Source organism: Micromys minutus, assembly GCF_963924665.1.
Source record: "Micromys minutus genome assembly, chromosome: 4".
In the NCBI taxonomy this organism is placed as follows: Eukaryota; Metazoa; Chordata; class Mammalia; order Rodentia; family Muridae; genus Micromys; species Micromys minutus.
The window spans coordinates 13030978-13054285 of record NC_137973.1 but is presented as its reverse complement, the minus strand read 5'-3'; the positions used below and the strand labels follow the sequence as shown (position 1 = coordinate 13054285).

The 23308-nt window shown below is 36.6% G+C and overlaps 1 protein-coding gene across 1 annotated transcript in view; it reads left to right on the top strand.

Moving 5' to 3' along the window:
* Window positions 1-23308, top strand: part of ZBBX (zinc finger B-box domain containing) — a gene marked incomplete at both ends in the record, with an annotated part of 103363 nt that overhangs the window by 11317 nt on the left and 68738 nt on the right. Inside the window, 3 exons of the mRNA XM_080915349.1 lie at window positions 1653-1743; window positions 2962-3071; window positions 5963-6058. Of these exons, the coding sequence (XP_080771475.1) occupies window positions 1653-1743; window positions 2962-3071; window positions 5963-6058 (297 nt within the window). The remainder of the gene's footprint in view (window positions 1-1652; window positions 1744-2961; window positions 3072-5962; window positions 6059-23308) is intronic.

Below are 23308 nucleotides of genomic sequence, written 5' to 3'. Positions count from 1 at the left end.
TTACTGCCCTAGCATGTGGAAGCTCTTGTCCAACATCTTCTGCCACAGCAATAAGTGTATTAAATTCATGTTTCAGATATCCAGAAGCATGTACACATGCATATGTGCATTAGTATCCATCCAGTAATGCTATTTTATTGCTCAATTATTTTTCAAGCATAAAAAATCAGATTTAATGACAAAATTCAATTAGACTGAAACTAGGTGCTTGTAGCTCATTCACTCAAATATTTCTATGTAATTAGGATAATTTGAAGTAAATATGAGTACATTTATAGAACAGACAAATATACTTATAGTAATAAAAATTAATTATAAAGTTTCCTTAATAATTACTTTATTCCTGACATACCTACTTATCCTCAAGAGCTCATAGCTAGACTGATCCCATTGCAGTTTATTTGTGTCATTAACGTAACCATACTTGATAACTTGAATATATAAAAGTGAGGTTACATTTATGTGACTTGTATAACATTGCCAACCTAAAACCATGAGGGTGTGATCCACATAAAAGTTGGTCACTTCAACTCAGTTTTCTTTTCTGCTGTGTTTGGTAGAGAAAACATCTGAACAGCTATTTCAAAAAAAAAAAAAAAAAAATGTGAACAAATACGTGCCTCATTGAAGCAAAACCACAGAGAATAATTAGGCCCAAATTGTCCAAGATGACTGCAGTTGGCGCAGCCGTGGATATGGGACGGCCATTGTTCTCATATCGTCATGTACAAATTGGGCAATTGAGCATGCAAATTGCAAATTGAAAGCTGGGCCTGAATCGGCAGTGCCTATGTAAATGCACATCATCCTCGGTGTTCACTTGTGCCCTTTAACTGCTCGTTTTGATAAGACCCAGGCGGGTGTGCTCTCTCACCGGCCCTCTGCTGCTGCCCACAAAGGCAAGATCCAAAGGTAACAAGAGATTGTTTATACTGGAATAGCCAGCATTGGCTTCTACTCTCTCAAGTATATTTAAGCAGTCACATAGACCCTTCGAGGATCATAAACAATACATAGGATAGGTACGGCTGTGGTGTTCAAATGTGGTTCTCTGAATTGTACAGATAAGACAGCACTTCCGGCTGCTGCCGTCATGTGAACAAAATGGTTCTGGCAGAATTCAGTGTAGATTCAGTCTGAACCAGAATCAGACGCTTGTGTTTTTTTGAAGGAGGACGAGACTTCCAAAACTTCACAACATAAATTCTAATATTTTCTTGAAGCCATTTGTACTGACATATAATATTTTTTGCTATACTCAAAGTATATTATATACTTTCATAAAATGGGTTTCTGGAACTCCATATTAAGAAAAATACTCCTTGTATATTTTTAAAATTTTTGTCTGAAAACTGGGGATGGTGGTTCATGATTTTAATGTCACTTTCTTTAGGGGGATCATGAGTTAGAGGTTAGCCTAGACTACTTGGTGAAACCCTGTATCAAAAAAAACCAAAAAAATCCAAAAGTAGGTTTTATGTATGATATTTATTAATTTAATTATTTTATACTTTAATGACAATTTAAGTTTACATATACTTTTAATTATCTTTTTAATTTTATATAAATCTCAAAGAATACCTTTTTAGTAAGATACTCATTTGGTACAGATATCTAACATCTTGTTAATGATCACACTTTTTTTGGATAAGGAAGTGCGTAGCCGAAAAATAACATGTGTTTCATTTCTGCAGCTCTCTCCTGGAAAAGTGAAATTGAAGTTACTTAAGGAAGAGATTCAAGGTGAACACCTTTCTGTATTATATGATAAAGTTACGGATTTCCACATAGCATATATATTAATGTAGAGTTTTCACATAAATTTTCTATAAAATGCACCAATCCATGTAGAGTAAAGCTTTTCAGTTACCAGATGATGCTATTTTGGTTTTCAAAGTAAGTTTTAGTCAATATTTTGCACCAGAATGTCAACTTAGAATATCAATAAAACTAATAATTCTCTCCAAAAGCAAAACCTACTCTTTATACTTTAAATCTAATATAACTTTAAACCAAGGAGCAAATTAAATAGTACTAAAATTATAACTTAAAATACCAGTCTAAGACATGAAGGAATATTTAGAAGTTGCTTCACATCTTCAAACATACTTAAATTTACAGTGATCTCAATGCAACCCTTATTTATCCATGACTAGCAGCATAATTTATTGGACTAAATTCTAGAACGTCATACAATGCAATATTTATACGAACAAAATGTGAGCCGATCTCCATTGTTCAAGTTGATGAAATTTAGACTTACATGCAAACATCCCAAGGCTGCGCATATCTGTGAGGGATTTTCTAGATTGAGTTAATTGGTTTGGAAAGATTCACACCAAATATGGATGGCTCCAGTCTGTAGTCCAGTGTCATGGACTGAAAACATGGACCAAGGCAGCAGCATGCCCCTGTCTCTGCTTCCTGACTGCCAGAAGAATATGAGACGTTGTTTCTCAAGTCTCATGCCGCCTAGATGTCCCTACCACAACTCTGTCATCTAGAGTGGAAAGCCCCAAACAAAATGCTCCATTCCTGAATTGCTTTAGGCAAGTGTGTTTAGTTGCAACAGCAAAAGTAAAGAAACTAGGTATTATAACTGTACACCATGGTCTGTTTAGGGGTTTTCCAGATGGGCTTCACTTGTATTCGGGGAAAGAGAGTAACACATGAGAAATCTATCAAGAGCAACATTCTCAGTGTTGTGTAGTGATGGATGTTCAGGTCAATGGGGTTAAAGCAAAGTAGATAGAAGTTGGATGCCTGCAGCTCTTACTCATGATAGCCGACAGGGGTTGTTCCAGGCTCTACAATGAGCAAACACATCAGCCTGCATCCACTTCTTACGCTGCTGCTACTGCCTAAGTGTTGTGTAAGAAGTTGGAAACATTCATTACGTTGCTCGTCAAGAAAGCAAGCACAATACTTTGGACTGATGATCCTGAGATCTTTTTCTTCTAGCTCCAGCAAGACAGCACGCTAGCTACAAAATGGCACATTCTACTGGAAGTGAAAACCCTAAGACTAAAAGGAAAGTTTGTGGACAGTGTGAGAACAAAGCTGCTCTCCTTGTAAGTACAGCACGGTACAAGAGTAATAGACTATCACAGCCCCTTAGACAAACTTCTCCCTCTGGGACACACGAGCACAGCTCTCTGTTGCTCCTTTTCGTTAGTTTCCCTATGTGATAGCAGATAAGTTACCATCTCTCACTAAGCATCATTATCTGCCCCTTGCTTCATAGCAACCTTTAAAATCATATCTGCTGTTTTATCGTTTTCTTTCTATATTCAATTTTTTTAATGTGTTTACTTCCCGAAAGCTGGCCCCGTCCTGGTCCCCCCTTCCAGAGTCTTCCCACCCATTCTACAATCCCCTTCTCACTCCTGGAGGGCAAACCCCCAGGTATTCCCTCCACCCTGGCACATCAAGTCTCTGTAGGATTAGATGCACCCTCTCCGATTGAGACCGGGCAAGGCAGTTCTGTTGGGGAATGGATACCACAGTGCTTGGAGACAGGAGCCTGGCATAACTGTCCTCTGAGAGGTTGTACCCAGAAGCTGACTGAAACAGATACAGATACAGACAAACTGGACAGAGGCCGGGACCCTTATGGTAGAGTTGGGGAAGTATTGAGGACAGGGTGGTAATGCCACAAGAACACCAACAGAGTCAGCTCACCTGGATCCCAGAGAGCTCTCAGAGAGTGAACCACCAACCAAAGAACATACACAGGCTGGATTCTCATATTTTTCAATCATGCTTAGCAACACACATATATGGAACAATATCTCTAAAGTAAACACAATGTCCTGTAATAATTTTGTAAGGTTGGGCACCTTGGACACGACTTCCCATATTAGAAGTTGTTTTCTTGTAGAAGTTTCATACCCTACCCAATTTACCTTGATAAGATTAAGTGGTTTTCAGTTTGGAATTTTGCATGTTGCCTGCCCTGTAAAGTTTATGACCTTAGTAAGTTATCCTGTCTTTCGGTAGCTGATTTCCTACCCGTGGATTATGTCGCAAAGTCATGGATGATTATAACTGAATAAAATGCTTGCCACTGAATCTGATACATACAAAGGAGACAATAACTAACTTTGCTATTAGTTTGTCACCTGTAGACTTTATGTATTTACAAATATTGGCAAAAATCCAACAATTCCAAATACATAATTTAAAATGACATCAGTGGCGTTAGGCTATTTTTATGCTAAAATTAGAAACTCAAGTAACATTAATTTGGCATAGGTAGATGATTTAATTAGATTAAAATTAATTCTGAAAACCGATATAGCTAATTTGAAACTTGCCAAATCTACCAGATAGTTTTTCAAACTGCACCCTGGTGTTTGAGGAAGCTCTGCAACAGAATGGAATCCTTATCTATGAGTTAGTAAGTTTTTGCCAGTTGCATAAACTGCCTAAAAAGATTTTCCAGTTGGCAGTCATTTTAACCCATTTAATCTAAATATGCTTGTATAACAAAATATGCGAGCTAACTTGGCAACTCTAGCTTTGATCTCTCAGTCTTCAAATATCTGTTGGGCTGCTTTCTTTAAGCATCTGTTAATAAATACTTGGCTTGGAATGATATGCTGCACCCAGTTTCAGGTTTTCTGCATCACATTATATGGTAGAAACTGCCAAAGGTTTATGAGGAATTCATTAAAATATTAGATGGTATATTCAAGAAAATTGTGCAGAACACATTTGGAAACTGTCATTTGTATAATAATGTTACCACATAGCCGTACCTTTAACACTCATATGACACATCAGAATTACACAATTAAGAACTTTTTGTTATGACTACTTAGACTTTAGGGGCTATCTTTTCTTGCTAAATAAAAAAAATATCCAGTTTTATGTTCTTACTTCTCATCAAAATGTATTTAATTAATAATAAATAGACCACTCAGCCATCTGAAATATCATTTTTATTTTCTTGGGGCTTTTGTTAAGTTTTCAAGCATGGATTCTTGGTATGGCGCACTTGATCAGCTTGACCATAGGAACTAATGGTGAAGCCACAATAATACACACTCTGTATGACGTAAAGCTCCAGATCTGAACCACGAGGAACACTGCTGTCAGCAATAGTCATCATTTCATAACATAGGCCTTCTGACACACTTGCTCTTCTTCCGTCTACCCCGTTTTTCATGATTTCAGTCATGGTTCTCAGCCTGGTCCAAACTAAAACAAAGCAAGTCTCTTAGTTGTTTGCCTTACAGCTCACTGCCCTGTGAAGGGGTTGAAGCAAATCCACAGCTCCATAATATCAGCTTCGGTCATAGGAAAATTTTGTTTTGCCCTCTGTCTACCTGAATGGATTCCTAACACCATCATGTGTATGGGTGTGCTACATGGCCAAACTTTGCGCAGTGCAAGCATTACATTTTCATACTGACAGGAAGCTCAATGATGAACACCTTAGTTACAATTGCCTGCAACTATCTTAGAGACAATACATCTTGTTCATTTTCCCCTATTCTCTGTAAACAAACTGGACAACCTTTTCAAAACTATATTCCAAGGAAAGACAAAGAATGTACAGGAAAGGTGTACATTCATGGAAGAATGTTGAAATGTTCGAAAGGGACGTTATATATTGTTTTCAGCTAGTGTCAATAGGCATACAAAGAAATCATGAAGTGACAGTTTTGACTTGTAGTGTTTTGTTTCCACCTTGTCAAGGAGTGACTAGGTGCTATTAATTGCCATATGGTCATTATGAAGGTTCATGTTTAAGTTCATATAATATGCATAGCCCATCCTATCACTGCTGTTAGACTATTTGATCTGAGAGTCTCCATTCCGTGTTGATCATTAGTGTTTCAGTGCTTTTCATTTCAAAACCATCAGTGTGGTCTGAAGAATAAGTATGAGGACAATAATACCACTGTGCAATCTTTTCTGAAAGTCTCAGTATCATATGTACACATGTGTTTTAAAGGTATGCCTGGAGTGTGGCGAAGACTATTGTTCGGTGTGCTTTGCTAAAATGCACCAGAAGGGGGCACTGAAGTTCCACAGAACAACTCTTTTGCAGGTAGGCTTCTTTAGCATCTATTCCTAAGATGTTACCAAATAACATAATGATATGCTTTTAAACATCGTCTTATCTAGAATTCAGGGGGAAAAACCATTAATTTCTAAAATACCGTTACGTACATTCACCCTGAACATGCATCTTAAAATTATTTCACTGAGTGCTAATCTAGATTCTATTTTGGTATTAAAACTTTTAATATTGTCCCTCAAACACTTAGTTTGATTACAATATTAGGATTAAACAATACTTTCATCTATGAGTTTTATTAGAAATTGATTTATTTTAAGTACTATTTCTACCTAGTTTATGAATAGAAATTTGTTTCCATTCATGTTATATCAACATATGTTCATCTTTCTGTGCTACCATTTAGATAAGACTGTTTCTTGAGGGCATCCTTTCCATATCCTAGAATCTTATATTTGTTATTTTACATATATTAATTACTTTGTAAAATGCCCCAACCTTAGCTCGAATAAACACTTTTAGAACTTCCAAATATAAAGAAATTACGTGGTAAGATATAGAGACGGCATTACACTGGTTATCATTAATGTTTCAATCGTCAGTCAAGAATTAATTTCTTTTATTGCTGGGAGTGCATTCTAGGAAGCTGGGTCTATGCTAGATAGTAACATTACATTGGCTAATCTTGCTAGCATCCTGACAGTAAGAATCTAAAGATAAAATGAGAATCAAAGATGGGACTCAATAGGTAAAGATACTCACAGCCCAGAGAGAATGAAAAGGACTTGACCAGATTTGTGTTTGAAAACATGTTTGTGAGATTCCAATCTTTATTCCAATCTACATGTCCTCGCAACATAAATATATTGGGCTTCTAAAGAATCTGACCCATTATGATGAGAAAAATAAAGCACCAAATAGATATATTTCATATGTGCCAAAGTCCCCACTCACCCCTGTCTCTCCCTCTCCCTCTCCCTCTCCCCTTCTCTCTGTGTGCATGTCTCTGTGTGTGTGTGTGTGTGTGTGTGTGTGTGTGTGTGCGTGCGCGTGCATGCGCGCACGCATGTACTGAAGCCATCATCGTTAATGAACCTTCAACCATGTTTTTGTGTTTTTGTTTCTCCCTAAGAAACTAAGCTTACTGCTTAGGCTAAGCGGCCTGATCCAAGATTCATAGGGTTTTCTTTTTCTCACCGTCACACACGCAATTTACAAATGTATTCCACCATGCCTGTCTTTATATGAGTACTGGGCGAGCATACTCCTTAAGGGGCTACACGCTCATCCCCTTTTGAATTATCTGGCAGTGTTTGGAGCTTGCAAACAGAAAGTACAAATAACATGGAAAACAAAACACTCCTTACCTTGGTGGCAATTTAACTGAATACCTCTAAAAATCAAATTAGTCTATAAAAAGAATTCTAACTGTTAAAATGTAACTACTATAGAATTTCCCTTGATGAATGTAAACACCCAGTGACCTTACTGTGAGTTCCTAATAGAAAGTTTCCCCCAATGAATTCATTCAACACAATTTACTCAGTGAATTGAAACATTATGAAGCTTTGTAATGCTTATATAAAGGGGAGTGAACCAAAGCTTCGTCCTTTAATCTTGGTACTTAAGCTTCTTAAGTTATCCAAATTGACTTCTCTTTTTTGTCTTCTTTTCCCGTGTCCTATCTTTCATAGCATTTTGATATGACTTTCTGTAGATATGTGGATATAATACAGGTCAAATCATGCTTATCAAAACAACCCAAACTAGAGAGAAGCTTCTCATCTCTGAGCCTTTTTTTTTTTATCCATATGTCCCTATCAGGATCATTGAAGTATATTCTATAACTTGATTTAGATTAATCTGATTTTTTTTCAGATTCAAATCCTGTGAAATTCTAAATGTAGAGTCAAGAAAGTGAGAAAGCATTTGCTATGCACATATTAACTATTATACATTTAAAAACTAGAATATATTTATTTTGAAATGTAAATTTCCTATGGGCTCCATAGTGCCTTTTCAGAGACCATTTATAGCAATCTGCAAGCTGGTTTGCATTTTTATTAATATGTAATTTATAGGTATTAGTTTCAAATGTGCAAGCTCAGTTGGTAGTTCTGTGCACCTCTGCACTGAGAAACATTACCCAAACCAAACCAATGAGCACATCACTCATTTCAACCACCATGTTCTTCCTTTTACATCTGTGTGTGTGTGTGTGTGTGTGTGTGTGTGTGTGTGTGTGTGCCTGTGTGTTTGATAAGAACACTTAAAATGCTGTTGCCATAGCACTTCCTGGTTTGGACTGCAGATGAGGAAATATTGTTAAGCCACAAATAGCAAAATGATATTTAACCTGCTTAGGCATTTGAAGTTGAAGAAAACACATCTGTCCCTAAAAGTTAGCATGGATGAATTTCATCTGTAAAAGAATCAAAGAGTCTGAGAAGCCACCCTGCCTCCTTAGGTTTTGATGCATGAAAAATGCCATAAAATACTGAGAACATTGCCTCTTCTGCATTTATGTTATAGCAGCCCTATTGCTCTCCAGTCTGTGGATATTGGTGGTGTTATGAGGAAAATCTTGAAAAGTGTGCATGTCAGACTGCCTTCTGCCTTCTTGCCTGTCTTCCTTCCTTCCTTCCTTCCTTCCTTCCTTCCTTCCTTCCTTCCTTCCTGCCTTCCTTCCTTCCTTCCTTCCGTTCTTCCTTATTTTCTTTCTTCTTTCCCTCTCTCCACCTTCTCAAGCTCTGTCTGTCTCTCTGTGCCTTCTCCTATTATTTCTTGTGCATTCATGCTTTTCCCCTGGATCTTGGTCTTGTCTAACAATTGGTCAAGTAATTCAGATACCTTTATTTTGTAGAACTCATTTATGAAAAATCTTTTTGATTTTTGTGTTTATCATTTTGATAGTGATTATAGTCATGAGATTTCATTGACCACTGAATATACATCCAATCAGAGAATTGCACCAGATAGGTGACGTGAAAATCTTCCATAGTGTTACTATAGAAATAACATTGCTATATAAAAAGAAAATATTCTTGACTAATGACTATTTACTATATTTTATATTCTTTAATCTATGAAAATCATTGTAATTTTATTATATAAAAATTTTGACACCTTTAAACTATATAAATCCTTGGTCTACAGATAATTTTGTGCTTTAGGCATAACATGCATTTATAAAATGCTATATAGTATTACTTAAAAAATAAAAGTTTCTACAATGCTGAAAGCAAGCTGTTTATTACTATTCCAGTGCTGACTAATGTTAAAGGATATTCTGTTTAATTTATGATTTATTTATGAGTGGCAATGATGGGAACATGTCAGGTTTCCATGCCTCTTTCAAGCCCTGTTAAGTAGTTAATCACGTGCAGAATAAAGTATAAAGGCATAGGAGCAGTTGCAAGCTATAAAAGTTGTATTTTTTTAGTTAGAAAACTTGCCTATACTGAAACTTGAAGTTTGTTTTTTTTTTTAAACTAGAGACATGTGTCCCTCCAAAGAATACACAAAGAGCAATGGCTTCAGTTGCATATACAACAGAGGACTGCCTTAACTGGCATTAGTGGAAGGGAAGCCCCTTGGTCCTGTAGTGGCTGGATGACCCAGGGTAGGGGAATTTTAGGGCACTGAGGTGGGAGTCAGTGGGTGGTTGGGGGAGCACCTTATAGAGGCAGTGGGAGGGGATAGGAGGGGAAACTAGGAAGAGGGATAACAATTAAAATGTAAATAAATAAGATAACTAATAAAAATGAAAAAAGTAAAATAAGGTCTTAATATATCAAGCATTCACATTTCCTTTTAACATAAATGCTCAAACGCAGAAGAACACTAATCAGAGAAATAGAAGGCTATAGAAAACATAAAAGACATTCTATTGTGAAGTACAACATTCACAGGGGATGTTTGATTAAGAAAATCATTAATAGATAGATTATAGTAAGTAGATTTTTTAAAATTAGAATGGAGATTCTCTTAAGTGCAAAGTTGAAACCTCAGAATGGGGGTGGTTAGAGAGAGAGAGAGAGAGAGAGAGAGAGAGAGAGAGAGAGAGAGAGAGAGAGAGAGAGAGAGAGAGAGAGACTATCCAGGGTAGAAGTTCATATTATTTGCATGAGAACTTTTATCTCCAATGGAAGGCATGCTTACATAAGCATGAGTATATCTGAGAACCTATGTTTGTATTCATCAACACACATGGAAATAATTACTGAGTAAATGAATCTCAGTGCCAGAATACAATTTATGGTTATTAACTTTATTATACTTTCAATTACATTTTTAAGTTGACATTGTCCATTACCTGAATTTAGGATCACATTATCACTGTCCCATTAAGGTTTAAAATGATGTATTTTGGTACAATGATTAGTCATTGTTGAGAGTTATTATAATTACTTGGGTAGTCTTACAAAGGACATTTGCCATACACATGCGTATTATGGTGTGATATCTGTGTCCCCCAGAGTCTCTTAGTTGCAGCTTAGGTACTTGCTTCCCTGAGTGCTCAAACATTGCTGCAGATGGGGCAGTATTGAGACTCACTCCAACAGTTTTCCTTTCTTATAGTATCTACCAATTCTAACACTATTTTTATGGTGTGGCTTTGTTTGTATTCTTCTGACATTACAATATACCACACAAATTGTATAATTCATAGGCAATAAACACTATATTCAGATCACAGTTTTTGAGGCTGAAAGGGACACACTTGAGGGACTGCACCTGGAAAAAAAATGTCTGGTGTCAGGCAAGACAGAACAGAGGTTTGAGGCTGTACAAACCATCCCATGACTACAGGGACAGAGATAAAATTCCAAGAGAAACGATTGATAAATAATTTGGTTGGTCACAATTATCATGCAAAGAACTCAGTTTGTACCGCATCTCAGGAGATCACAATTGCGGTTCCATCTGAATGAATAATTCTGGAGGAAGACCTACAGACCACAGCATAAAGTCCAACCCTTTCTCCCCAAAACAATTTCAAATGGCCTATTTGTTTCAATTTGGAACAACTCTGGGGACCTGTGTGGAGGTCAGCATTTCTTTTTCTTGCCCTGATTTTTACTCTTATCTTGCCTTTAGTTGGTTTTTTTTTTTTTTCCTGAACACTCTTTAGTAAAACTCTGGAAGACAAATTCTGCAATTATATTTGAGAAGAACTCAATTCATGGCAATATAGAATAGGAGGGTAAACTCATAGCTTGTTATTGGCTTGGTTTTAGGGAATTACAGAAGTTTTTAAAGGTCAGTGCGTAGAAACTGAGAAGTCAGTGTTTAAGTGTGAAGGTATAAAACAGGAACAGCAGCTGTACTACAGACACAGGAAAAATCACCAGTCAAGTCATGGGCATTTAGACAATAAATGTAATGGTTCTTCCTAGAATTGTCTAAGTATCCTTTGGGGTGTAGAGTTACTCAGATGCTTGACTGATGTCTATATTGATGTTCTACTCTTGACCTGTGGAAGAATGGAGTTGAGCTGGCTCAGAGTTGTCTTCTAAAGTCATCAGTAACATAGATTGAGACAGATACCAACAAGTTACTCTTCGAAGGGAATTATCACTCACTTAATCTTACAGTGTTTACAAAATGATTCTGGAAATAATATAAACTGATAAATACTAATGCTCTATTTCTAGGAAAAGTAAAATATTTAAAATATATTTGACTCTTGGTTACTGTCATTGCTTTACTATTTCTTGGGTATGAATGGTGCTTATTCCAACACCACAGGGCTAAGTTTATTCCACTGTAATCAAATTATCCCTTTGTGCCAACTCAATTAAGGGATTCTTAAAAATCGTATTACTATTTACTGTTCACTATTTCATGTCTACTTATAAAATTCCAGCTCCTATAAGAAATGTATCACATTTGTTCATGACTGAATTCTCAGTCTCCTGTACCTGGCCCTTAGAAATCAATTTTTGAGAGAATAAAAATGTGAATGGATTCCTAATCATATTATCACATCTCTGAAATGGCAAAAGGGTTTTAGGTAGCCAAGTTTTATTTTTCTTTATATTTTGAAAGCTAAAGAATTTATGAGCCAAAATTCAATGAAGAATAGACATGTTAATATGCTTTACAGGTGAAAAATTTACAAAAAATTTCCCTCACATTTGTCAAATTTTGCCTTCAGTTAACTTTGTAGTTTTTGGAGAAGTAGAAAAAGGTGCCACTGAAACATATTTATAGTAAATATGACTTGTGTAAGCCAAGTTTTATTTTAGCAGGGAAAAACTACAGATGGGGGTAAATAGAGCTCCTTACCTGCAGAAAGCTTTGTAACTGCTACAGTCCCTGCAGGGTTTTAGAAGCCCCGGAGTTCATGTTGACTCCCAGGAAAATAAGACCAAAAGCCAGGCATCTTATACATACCAGAACTCTGCTTCTGCCTAGACCCTTACACAGAGCCCCTCCCAGAACAAGCACTGAAACTATACTGCTGGCAACCCAACATGCCCCTTTCTGAGTTAACTGTTGCTGAGCTTGGTGAGATCATTGGGAGTCTGACAGTTTAACTCAGGCTGAGTGTCTGGTCAACTTTTCATTTAAGTGTTTGCTCATGCTCTCAACATTTCAAAATTAGACTGATACAAAGACTAATAAAAATACTTTCATGGGAACAATTGAAATGATCGTTTTTCACAGAGAAGATAAAATTTCACAGAGAAGATAGTATAGATATAATCATGTAAGATGTACAGTTCAGTGGGTGTCGGTGTTCTTGCTGATAAGTGAAATTATTGGTCTAGTTAATTTTGAGCTTGTGTATCAGGTCAAAGTAAAACTCAAATGATCCTTCATTGCTACAGTCGTATCTTGTGGGCATCCCTTTTGGACTCTCTGAGGTCCCGTACAGCTGGTCTGAGGGAGAGCAGCTTCTGCTGCTCTCTGCCCAGCCCTGGCCCACAGGAGTTCAAACTCAGAAGCCTGGGAACAAATTCCATCAAGGCTCAGCCAGGCCTGTGAACTCTGGAGGGTCTATGCTCAGTGAGGTGCTGAGGTTAAAGCCCTGCTGGCAGGTGGGGGTGGAGTGAGGGTGAGGGCTGGCGAAGGGGTGGAGGGTGGGGTGGGGGCCTGTTAACCCCAGCCTGGCTGTCAGAAGCAGTGAGAGCCAGTGATAAGGCTCCAGAATAGAACATTCACAGAGGACAAAGGAACCAGGACCAAGGAGAAGATTTCAACGTGTGACTTTATTTTTGCGCCCCTCTCTCCTTTGTTCCGTCTTTTTTTAAACAGTCCAGGATCCAACCATTTGCTTCCCATTCGTTTGCCTCTGAGATTAGCCATAGTTGTTTTTCTAGTGCTACCTGTGTGAGCAGGAGAAGGATATAGGGAGTGGCTGATCTGACTAGAGTCTACTTCACTATCCTGTGGAGGCAGAACTCGGGGCATGGCTAGAGCTTTGCACAGATGCCCCATTGTGGTGTGTCCAGGCACAGCAGGTTCACAGTCGGAGTTCTGAAAGTACCTACTGGTTCATGATTATTCGCATAACCAACTTTGTTGCTTCTACTGATGTCAACCTTTTGTGCTCTCAGCATTTGCCTTTCTGCCCTACACATTCCAATCCATTCCCAGTGATCTCCTCCTTTCTCTCACAGATTAGCCTGATTTGCAGAAATTATGTAACTTGTAATCAGTTTACCTTACTATGAGGTTCTAAGCATTAGTTGTCATTGTGCTTGTTTTTATGGACCATTAGCAGCACTGTTACAAGACTGTACCAGAATGTATTCATGTATTCATCGTTGGATGAGCTCCTCTGTGACCTTTACATTCTCTGCTATCGTGAATAATGATAAGACATTTCCAAGTTAACTTTTTATTTTTTCATTTGTTTTCATTTACTTTTGTATATATATGTTATAGGGGGATAAAAGGGTCTCTCTATATTGCTAAGGCAGGTCGTGAACTTATAATTCTCCTTAATCTCCTGAAACCCGATTCACATATGAACATATTATTGACTAACTTGTCTTAAGACAGTGTCTTCCATAGGGCAATAGATTCATTAGGTAGGCTAGACCACATAGTTCAGAAGCTCCTACGAATCCTTCCATTTGGAGCTAAAGTTGCACATTACTGTACCTAGCTCTCACATGGATTTTAGGAATCTCTAGTTAGACCCTCACACATTCAAGAGAGTGACTTTATCAATTGAATCATTTACTTATAAAAAAATACTTGGGAAAGGGAAATAGAGAGAATTGGAAATGTAGACAGAAAAGAAATCAGGGCTTCTATTTATCATTCAAGAACAAAACCATGGATGGCTAGGGGAATATATTATAGAAAGAGTGACAGGTAGAGCAGCCAGTGCAGCAGAGAAGACCCCTGAAGTGGACGAATTTAATGAAGAGACGTCCTGAGCTAATTTGAAAGGGAGAAGAGAATGGCCTTTCATGTTTGTGCTAAGAGGAAATGTGCAGTATTATGGATAAAATCCAACTCAATGACAATATAGAAATTTTCTGCTTGTAGCTTGTGCCATCAAGTTTTATTAGTGCATATAAAGTATTCCTCCAATTTTAACCTTATTTTTATGTCATCTTTACTTGTATGAATGAAACCAAGTAACATTAATTACATGTTTAAAGAATTATTTAAAATAACTTTTTTATTTAGTAATATTTTCATAATTTTCTTGAAGATAACGGTAACACATCTTCACAATAATGTATACAGATAGATTTTAACATATTCATGAGCCAACTATCATCACCTTAGTTATAACAATTAACTTAATTGATTGTTGTAAAAGTACCCTTATTGCTGTAAATAGTGTGTTTTGGAGGAGAGGACATTTAACATGGAGTTAGAGAAAAAGAAGTAATAAATAAATGCATAGAAGACAAAACATCACCTGAGTATATCAATATGTGATAACCAAAACCAGATAAACTTAGAGTCAAACACAATAATGAATATTAGTGAGTAATAAGAGAAGGAAAGTAGACATAGAGTTCAATGACATTCAAAGATGAGTGAAGCTTTGGGACTGGAGAAAGGGCTCAGCCATTTAGAGTACTGGCTCCTCTTCCAGTTTCAGGCTTGATTGCCAGTACTCACATGACTGTTTATAATATATTGTAACTTCAATTTCAGGTAATGTGACACCCTCTCCTAGTCCCTGAGGTCAACAGGTGCACATGTACAAATATGTATATAGATAAAATTTCCAAATATGTAAAATTGTAAATAAAAATATTTTCAGATGTGAATAAATTCTACAGTTCTGACAGTCACAGAAGTGTCTGTAGTGACAGTAGGTCATAAGCACTGAGGGCTGTTCTCCTGTGGGCATAGTAAAGCATTTTGCAAAACTTTTATAGAATAGTAAATGAAATTTTAGATTGTAATTTTCACATATTTAACAATTCATATTTCATCCTTATTCAAACTTTGGATAATCAACTGTTATTTGGGGACTCTTTGATGCCTCACTAGATATCTAAACTTTTATTTGATGACACAATGATCTATATTTTTGGAACTTTTATCTTATGTAAATAAAGTTTATATTTTCTCCTGATTTTTCACAGTGTGTGCCAGCTTTACAGGGGTTTAGGTTAAATTACTTTAGGCTCATCACTTTTCATAGAGTAAAATTGTTCAGTGATGATGCAAAAGGAACACTACATTTAACACTCAATTATGACAGATTTCTTGATCACTCTTTGCTGGTGAATTTCTTCTGCTATGTCTAAAACTCTGCTATTCAAATAATTGAATATGAAATCATTTGTTCTTCAAATACAGATAATTACTGAAATCAGCTAAGTCAGCTGAATGCATTCATTATACATGTAATATTAGTTGAAAACACGAGCAAGTACTGGCTAAGAGAATTAGTATAATTATATGGCATCTAAACTGCAAATATGTAGCAAGATTGCAGGTGTGAATTTCCTGTGTTGCTTTCTTTGGTTATCTTGCCTTAAAGATTGCTCCTTAAGAAGAAGTTCTTGATGCACTAAAAATTGAAAGGTACAATTATTTAGACACAAATTTGTCTAAATATTTTTTTTTCTTGAGACTGGATGCTTGCATGCTTGAAAATACATTATATTTAGAACAATGGCATTCACATGTCATGTTGTCCTTTTAAAAATATTTTAACTGGATGAAATGTTTTTTATCTCATATGGTCTGTTACTTTATGATAGTGTTAATCAAATATGGATAATACTTATTTGGCACCAATCATCATCTAAATGATGGATTACATTTGTATTAAATTACAAGTGAATAAACTACAAAATCTCAGGACCCTTGATCATTGTTATTATCTTCTTAGTGTAAAGGAAAAATATTTCAGCAATTATTAAAACCTGAGAGAAACCAGCCAGCACTTTATAAGAACGGTACATGTAAAGTCTAAGTCGGCTTCAGATTTGAAGTTGATGGAAAGTTCAGGGCACATGACTTTATTTTGTTTTTGTTTTCGGTTTATTTGAAATTATTTTATTTATTTACATTTCAGGTGTTGCCCCATCTTGTGGTTCGCCAGTTCTACTTCCCAGTCCCTATTCCCTTTGCTTCTTAGAGAGTACGCCTCCCTCCTCCTAGGCATTGCCCTTCCCTAGGGCATCAAGTCTCTGTTTACAAGGATTAGCTTTGTCCTCTATGAGGCAGTCAAGGCAGTCCTGTGCTACATATATGTTGGGGACCTCTGATATGTCAGTGTATGCTCTTTGGTTTATGGCTTGGTCTCTGGGAGCTCTCCCCATATGTAGGAACTAACCCAGGGTTCCTGGTTAGTTGAGACTGGTGTTTTTTTCTACGGGAGTTGCAATCTCTTTCAGCATCTTCAGTCCTTCCTCTAACTCTGCCATTGGGATCCTCAGTGGTCCAGATCTCAGTCTAATGGTTTGCTGTAAGTATCTGCATTTGTCTCAGTCAGCTTCTGGTACAGCCTCTCAGAGGAGAGCCATGCTAACTAGGCTCCAGTCTGTAATCACAACATAGCAACAGTAATAGTGTCAGGCTTTGATGTCTACCAAAAGATTGATCCCAAGTTGGGTGATCACTGGACAGCCTTTCCTTCAGTTTCTGCTCCATTTTTGTTCCTTTATTTCTTTAAGACAGGAACACTTCGGGTTAGAAATTTTTAGAGTGGGTTGTTACCCCTGTGCCTCCACTTGGGGCACTGACTATTCAGGTTCCCTTTCCCCACTGTTGGGCTTTTTAGCTAAGGTTACCCCTACTGAGTCCTAGGGATCTTTCATATCTCAGGTCTCTGGGACTTTCTAGAGGGTCTCCCTATCACCACCCCAGGAATATGCAAATTTCCATTCATTCTCCTGGTCCTCTGGGCTTCTCTCCTGTTCCAACCCCCCCCCCAATCCTTACCTTTAAACCCCTCCCCTGTCCCTTTTTCCCTCTACCTCCTCTGATTATTTTGTTCCCCTTCTAAAGGGGTCTGGAGCATCCTCACTTGTGCCTTCCCTCTTCTTACATTTCTGAGGGGTGTGTCATGAACATTCTTTATCCTCTGGCTTATTTCCACTTATCAGTGAGTACTTACCATGCATGTCCTTTTGTGTCTGCGTTGCTTCAATTAGAATGGTATTTTCTAGTTCCATTCATGTGCCTGCAAGATTTATGATGTCCTCCTTTATAGTCGAGTAGTATTCTATTGTATATGAACCACATTTTCTGTATCAATTTTTCTTAGCTATTCCTATTGCTGTAGGTAGAATCTCAGGGTTATTTGGATTTGCATTTCCCTGATGACTAAAGATGTTGAACATTTCTTTAACTGCTTTTTGGTCATTCGAGATTTCTCTGTTGAGAATTCCAGTTATTTCTGTATCCCATTTCAATGGGGTTATTTGGCATGTTGGAGGTTAACTTTTTGATTTCTTTATATATTTTGGATATTTTGATGTAGGGTCAGTGGAGATCTTTTCCCAATCTGTAAGTTGCTTTTTGTAGTATTGATGGTGTCCTTGGCCTTTTAGAAGCTTGTCATGAGTTCATATTTATTAATTATTCACCTCAGAGACCGAGTCATTGGTGTTCTTTCTGTTCAGGAAATTTTACCCTCTGCAAATGTGTCTGAGGCTTAACACTTTCTCTTCTATTACATTCAGTGCATCTCATTTTATGATGAGGACCTTGGTCCACTTAGATTTGAAATTTTTGTATTTTGAGGATTTGGGTACTATCTGGTTTGGATTAGTGCAAAAATTTTTCCCAATTTGAACTTTTACACATCTTATGCTATTGCCACGGGTTTTTCTTGTTGTTTTATTCTTTTTGGTTTTGTTGTTGTTGTTTTATGTTTTTTTTTTTTTTTTTTTTTTTTTTTTTTTTTTTTTTTTTTTTTGTAATGTGGTGCACAAGCTGCTTCAAAGTGAAGATTATTTTGTTTTGTTTGTTGACTTTTCAGTGTGTGTTTGCCTGTGTGTGTGTGTGTGTCTGTGTGTGTGTGTGTGTGTGTGTGTGTTTGTGTGTGTTGTATACATATACTCTCTTGAAGTAGAGTATCTTGCTGAATCCAGAGGGAGGTTGCTGGGAAGCAAACTTTAGTTCTCTTGTCGCTATTGTCCTGCAGCACAAAGTTTAAAGGCATGCCTGTGATACTTGTCCTTTTACATGTGATCTGAGGACTTGAATTTAAGGTCTTCTCGCTTGTATTATAGGCACACTTCTCCCACTGAGCACTCTTCCTGTCCCTGAAAATTCAGATTCTGTTGTGGGTTATTTTAAGGCACCTTGTTTCACTCTGAATACTTGCTTTCTCTGTATTTGTAAATGTCTATATAGGGACTGTGTTACAAATTCTCTTTTTTGTTGTCTTGTTTAACTTTTATTACATAAAATTACACATGTTCATGGTTTAAAAGAGCCACATTCAAATGTGACTTGTGTTTTTCTTTTTTATTATTATTGTTTTTTATAGTTTTAAGTTTTTTTGTTTTTTTAAAATTTGATATATTTTATTTACGTTTTAAATGTTATTCCCTCTCCCAGTTTCCCCTCTGTACCGTCATCCCATCTCCCCTCTCCATTCTTCTATGAGGGTGTCCATTCACCCACCCACCCCTTCCTTCCTCCCCACCCTGACATTCCCCTACATTGGTTCATTGAGCCTTGACAGGACCAAGGGCTTCTCCTCTCATTGAGCCCAACAAGGCCATCCTCTGCTACATATGAAGTTGGAGGTATGGGTTGGTCTATGTGTACTCTTTGGATACTGGTTTAGTACCTGGGAATTCTAGTTGAGCTGTTTGGTGTTGTTGTTCCTATGGGGTTGCAAACCCTTTAAACTCCTTCAATCTCTTCTCTAACTCCTCCACTGTGGATCTCATTTTTTGTTTCTAGTTGCCTGATTGGAAATTTTGGCCTTTTTGTTCTAGCTTGCACTTGATATTTTCCTTTAGAAGAGAATAGATGAAACTTTTCACCAGTCATATATTGATTTTCTTCCTAAATTCTGATAAACTATTCACTTTAGGTAAAGTCTACTTTTAGGGAGATATATTTCTAATAAGTTGATCTGAAAAAGCAAATTTATCAGAACAAACTAGTTTGATCGAAGAAAAGAGGTATGCTTTAGTAACTGAAAGATGGAGGTAACTCTTTATCTTTTCCAAAATTATTTAGTTGCTTACAATGTATAAAAGTATGTTTTTAAATAAGTAATTTAAACTTTTAAAATTATTTAATCATTTTTTTACAAGTCAATCTTCATTCCCCTTTTGGTCTTCTCTCCCTCCAACTGCTCCATAACCCAACTTAAAAATTAAATTGAATTTTTCAAAATCTTTCGAGGGCATTACTTGTAATTGATAGATACACAGACTATCACAATTATATCCATTGATGAGTAAATTTAGTTCTTTTAGAGCAATGAAGAACAATTTGTTCTTGAAGAAAACTTGTATAGTTAGTCCTAATTTCAAATGATCAATATTTATTAGTCTTTGAAACTAATGAATTTATAATATACTTTGAGTTTTTAAATATATTTTTCTTTCTTTGTGTGTATTGCCTTAACTCTTATTCTCAATCTATGTTAGAATTCTTCTGCCAAATTTACAATAAATTTGAATAAGGCTGTGTTTACAATAAATAATTTCTAAACCTTTGCAAGTAGAAAACCAGAGAAAGTTAATTCTCAAGAAGGAGAGTTGGTGTAGATGCTGTAGTACATGAGTGACATTTTGGAGACTGAGTTTCCAGGATCACAAATTCACTTTGCTATATAGTGACCAACTTGTCACCAATTCAAATCATAGGTAATAAATGAATAAAGAAATAAATACATAAATAAATAAATAGATAAAAAGAGGTATTGAATTGAGTCATTCCCATTTCTGCTTTCAAACTTGCAAGTAAGATGGTGTGGGCTTTGTGTTAACTTTCTTGAGCTGAAACATGGCTGTGTCAAAGCGATCATTAGTATTTATTACTAAACACTGAGAAGGATTTAGCTGACAGTGGAAGGTACAGTCCTGTCGCACAGAGGATGCCATCAAGCATGCCATGTCTTCTAAAAATAAAACTTTTGCTCTCAGAACTTAACTTTTACAAACTGCCTGCCATACACTCCAAAATACTACAAATTATTAGCTCTCTTCACTTTGATTAATGTTGTATTGTCAGAGTGATGAATTCTTCTTGAGTATAATTTGAAAGATAATATCATTCTAAGGGGAAGAAAAGTTGAGATGAGAATTTAGAAGAGTTACCAGATGAAATCCTGCTATCATATCATGGGCAGTAAGGAAGGATGTGGTAGAACATTGAAATACAGGTATTAAATCATATTTCTTAGCTCTACAACCTTTTATCCAACAGTGAAACATATGATATACTATGTTCTTCAAAGGGTGTTTGTATTTGAATTTAAACATTCTAGCTTGGATTATAGTTTCACTGGTAAATGTATACAATCTCAGTCTCCTTATTTTGTTCCATGTTATCACTCTTGTACTTAAATCTTTATATTTAGAAGATATGTTATCTTTGAGTTTAGGTTCTCAATTTGAAATTATTCTCTTAATATGCAGTACAGTATTATGTCTAGTAGACTAATCTATTATAAACACAACTGTTTTTATATTCTCAACTGGCAATTTAGTGCTTAAGATAATAGTTGTTGTTCTTTCTGGAGTTTCTATTCCTTTCAGAGCCTGAACTTTTTACCCCATGCTCTCTTAAGAGTCCCCAAACTACATCCACTGTGTGGCTGCAGATATCAGCATCAATTTGAGTCAGCTACTATGCGGAGTCTCTCAGAGGACAGCCACACTAGATTCTTGTTTGCAATCATGACACAGTATCACTGTTCTATTATGTGGCAGGGATTGGTGCTTACCTATGCGATAGGTCTCAAGTTGGGCTGGTTATTGGTTGTTCATTTCCTCAGTCTTTGCTCCATCTTTTATGCATGCATTTCTTGTTGATAGGATAATTTTGGGGTTGCAGGTTTATTGGGTGGGTTGGTGTCCCTATCACTCCACTGAGGTTCCTTTCTGGCTACAGCAGATTGCCTCTTCTGATTCCATATCCTTAATGCCCTGTGTCACAACTAAGGTGACCCCTATTGGTTCTTGGGGAAGTCCATTATCTCAGGTCTGTGTCATGTCCTGGAGATGTCCCCATCTTTACCAGTTGCAGATTTTCATAAGTCTATGACTATCTCTCCTGTCCCTCACTGTACCTGATCCTGACCTCCTCCCATTCCCCTCACATTCCTCTCTCCCACCCAGTTCCCTCCATTCATCTGCCTTTTCAATGACTGTTTTATTTTCTCATTTGATCCTTCATTATTGTTTAGCTTCTTTGGGTCTGTGGAGTGTAGCTTGGACACCCTATATTTGAAGGTTAATATCCAATTATAACGTACTACATACCATTTATGCTCAGGTTTATATTCATAGGAAGACAAACAGAATCAACTAACCTAGACTCTGGGGGCTCTCAGAGACTGAACCATCAACCAAAGAACATACATGGGCTGGACCTAGGGCTCCCCACATATATATAGCAGATGTCCAATTTGGTCTTCATGTGGGTACCAAACAAGTGGAGCAGGGTCTATCCTAAAAAAATGTTGTTTGTACATGGGATATGTTCTTCTTACTGGGCTACCTTCTTTGTCTCAGTGAGAAAGGATGCGACTAGTCTTCCGGAGACTTAATGTGTCAGGGTGAGGGAATACCCAGGGGCACTTTCCTCTCAGAAGAGAAGGAGATCTAGGGATAGGGGTAGTATTGTGGGAGGGGTTACTAGGAGGCAGTGAGCAGGATATGACATGAACAAATAAAATAAAATAAAAGTATTAGTGCTTGTATTAAGTGAAAGACAATGATTAATGTTACAAGTATAATTGTGCACCTTTCAATAGATACAAAATGTGTTTTAAATATTAACTGTAGTTCTAGAAAGAATTTATATATTTTAAGATGTTATATTGATGGGATACTAACTTATATTTACACACATAGTCAAATACAAAAAAAATCAACAGGTTAATATAAATTAAAAGCACAAATTTGCGATCTAATTTTTACATAGTGATTTTGTTTGTAGAACCAGTGCTTTGTACACATTATAAAAATGTACTTGTACTAAATTTTACAGTTATAGAAATACAGGGATCAAATTTCTTGCCTGTGTTATCAATGGGAAAGAATTACAATGGAAGGATGAAGATGTAGATCCCATCCAAACCCTGATATTGTCCCGGTTATCTCATCTGGACTTTCCTGAAGTCACTTTTTTCTTGGTTTCATAACGGGGATCTTAAATATTTGGTCTTTTTATTTGTGTGATATCCTTTGAATGCTACTACTACTACTACTACTACTACTACTACTACTACTACTATTACTATTACTACTAATACTGCTACTAATAATAGAGTGTACATATACACAGACTCATGCTGAAAAAATAATTGTTTCTAGGGATTAAGGATACTCCAGTAAAGTTAAATTATGTAAGGATAACTTTTGTATACAGTCATAGTGTGCACTGCTGCATTTCATAAGACAATTTTGGCCATTCTCAATGCACTTCCATTTTTCCTTCAGTCTTACTTGTTTCCTGTTCTCCTTTCCATTGGCCTCTTTCAACCCCAGATTTCTCTCCTACTTTCAGGTCCTTATACATTATTTCATATATCAAGAGCCCTTAGATTCACAAGCAGTGTAAAATTATGATTACTTCCCTGGATCATGTTTATTTCACTTGATTTGATGATTTGTACTTGTGTCTATTTTTTATACAATAACCATT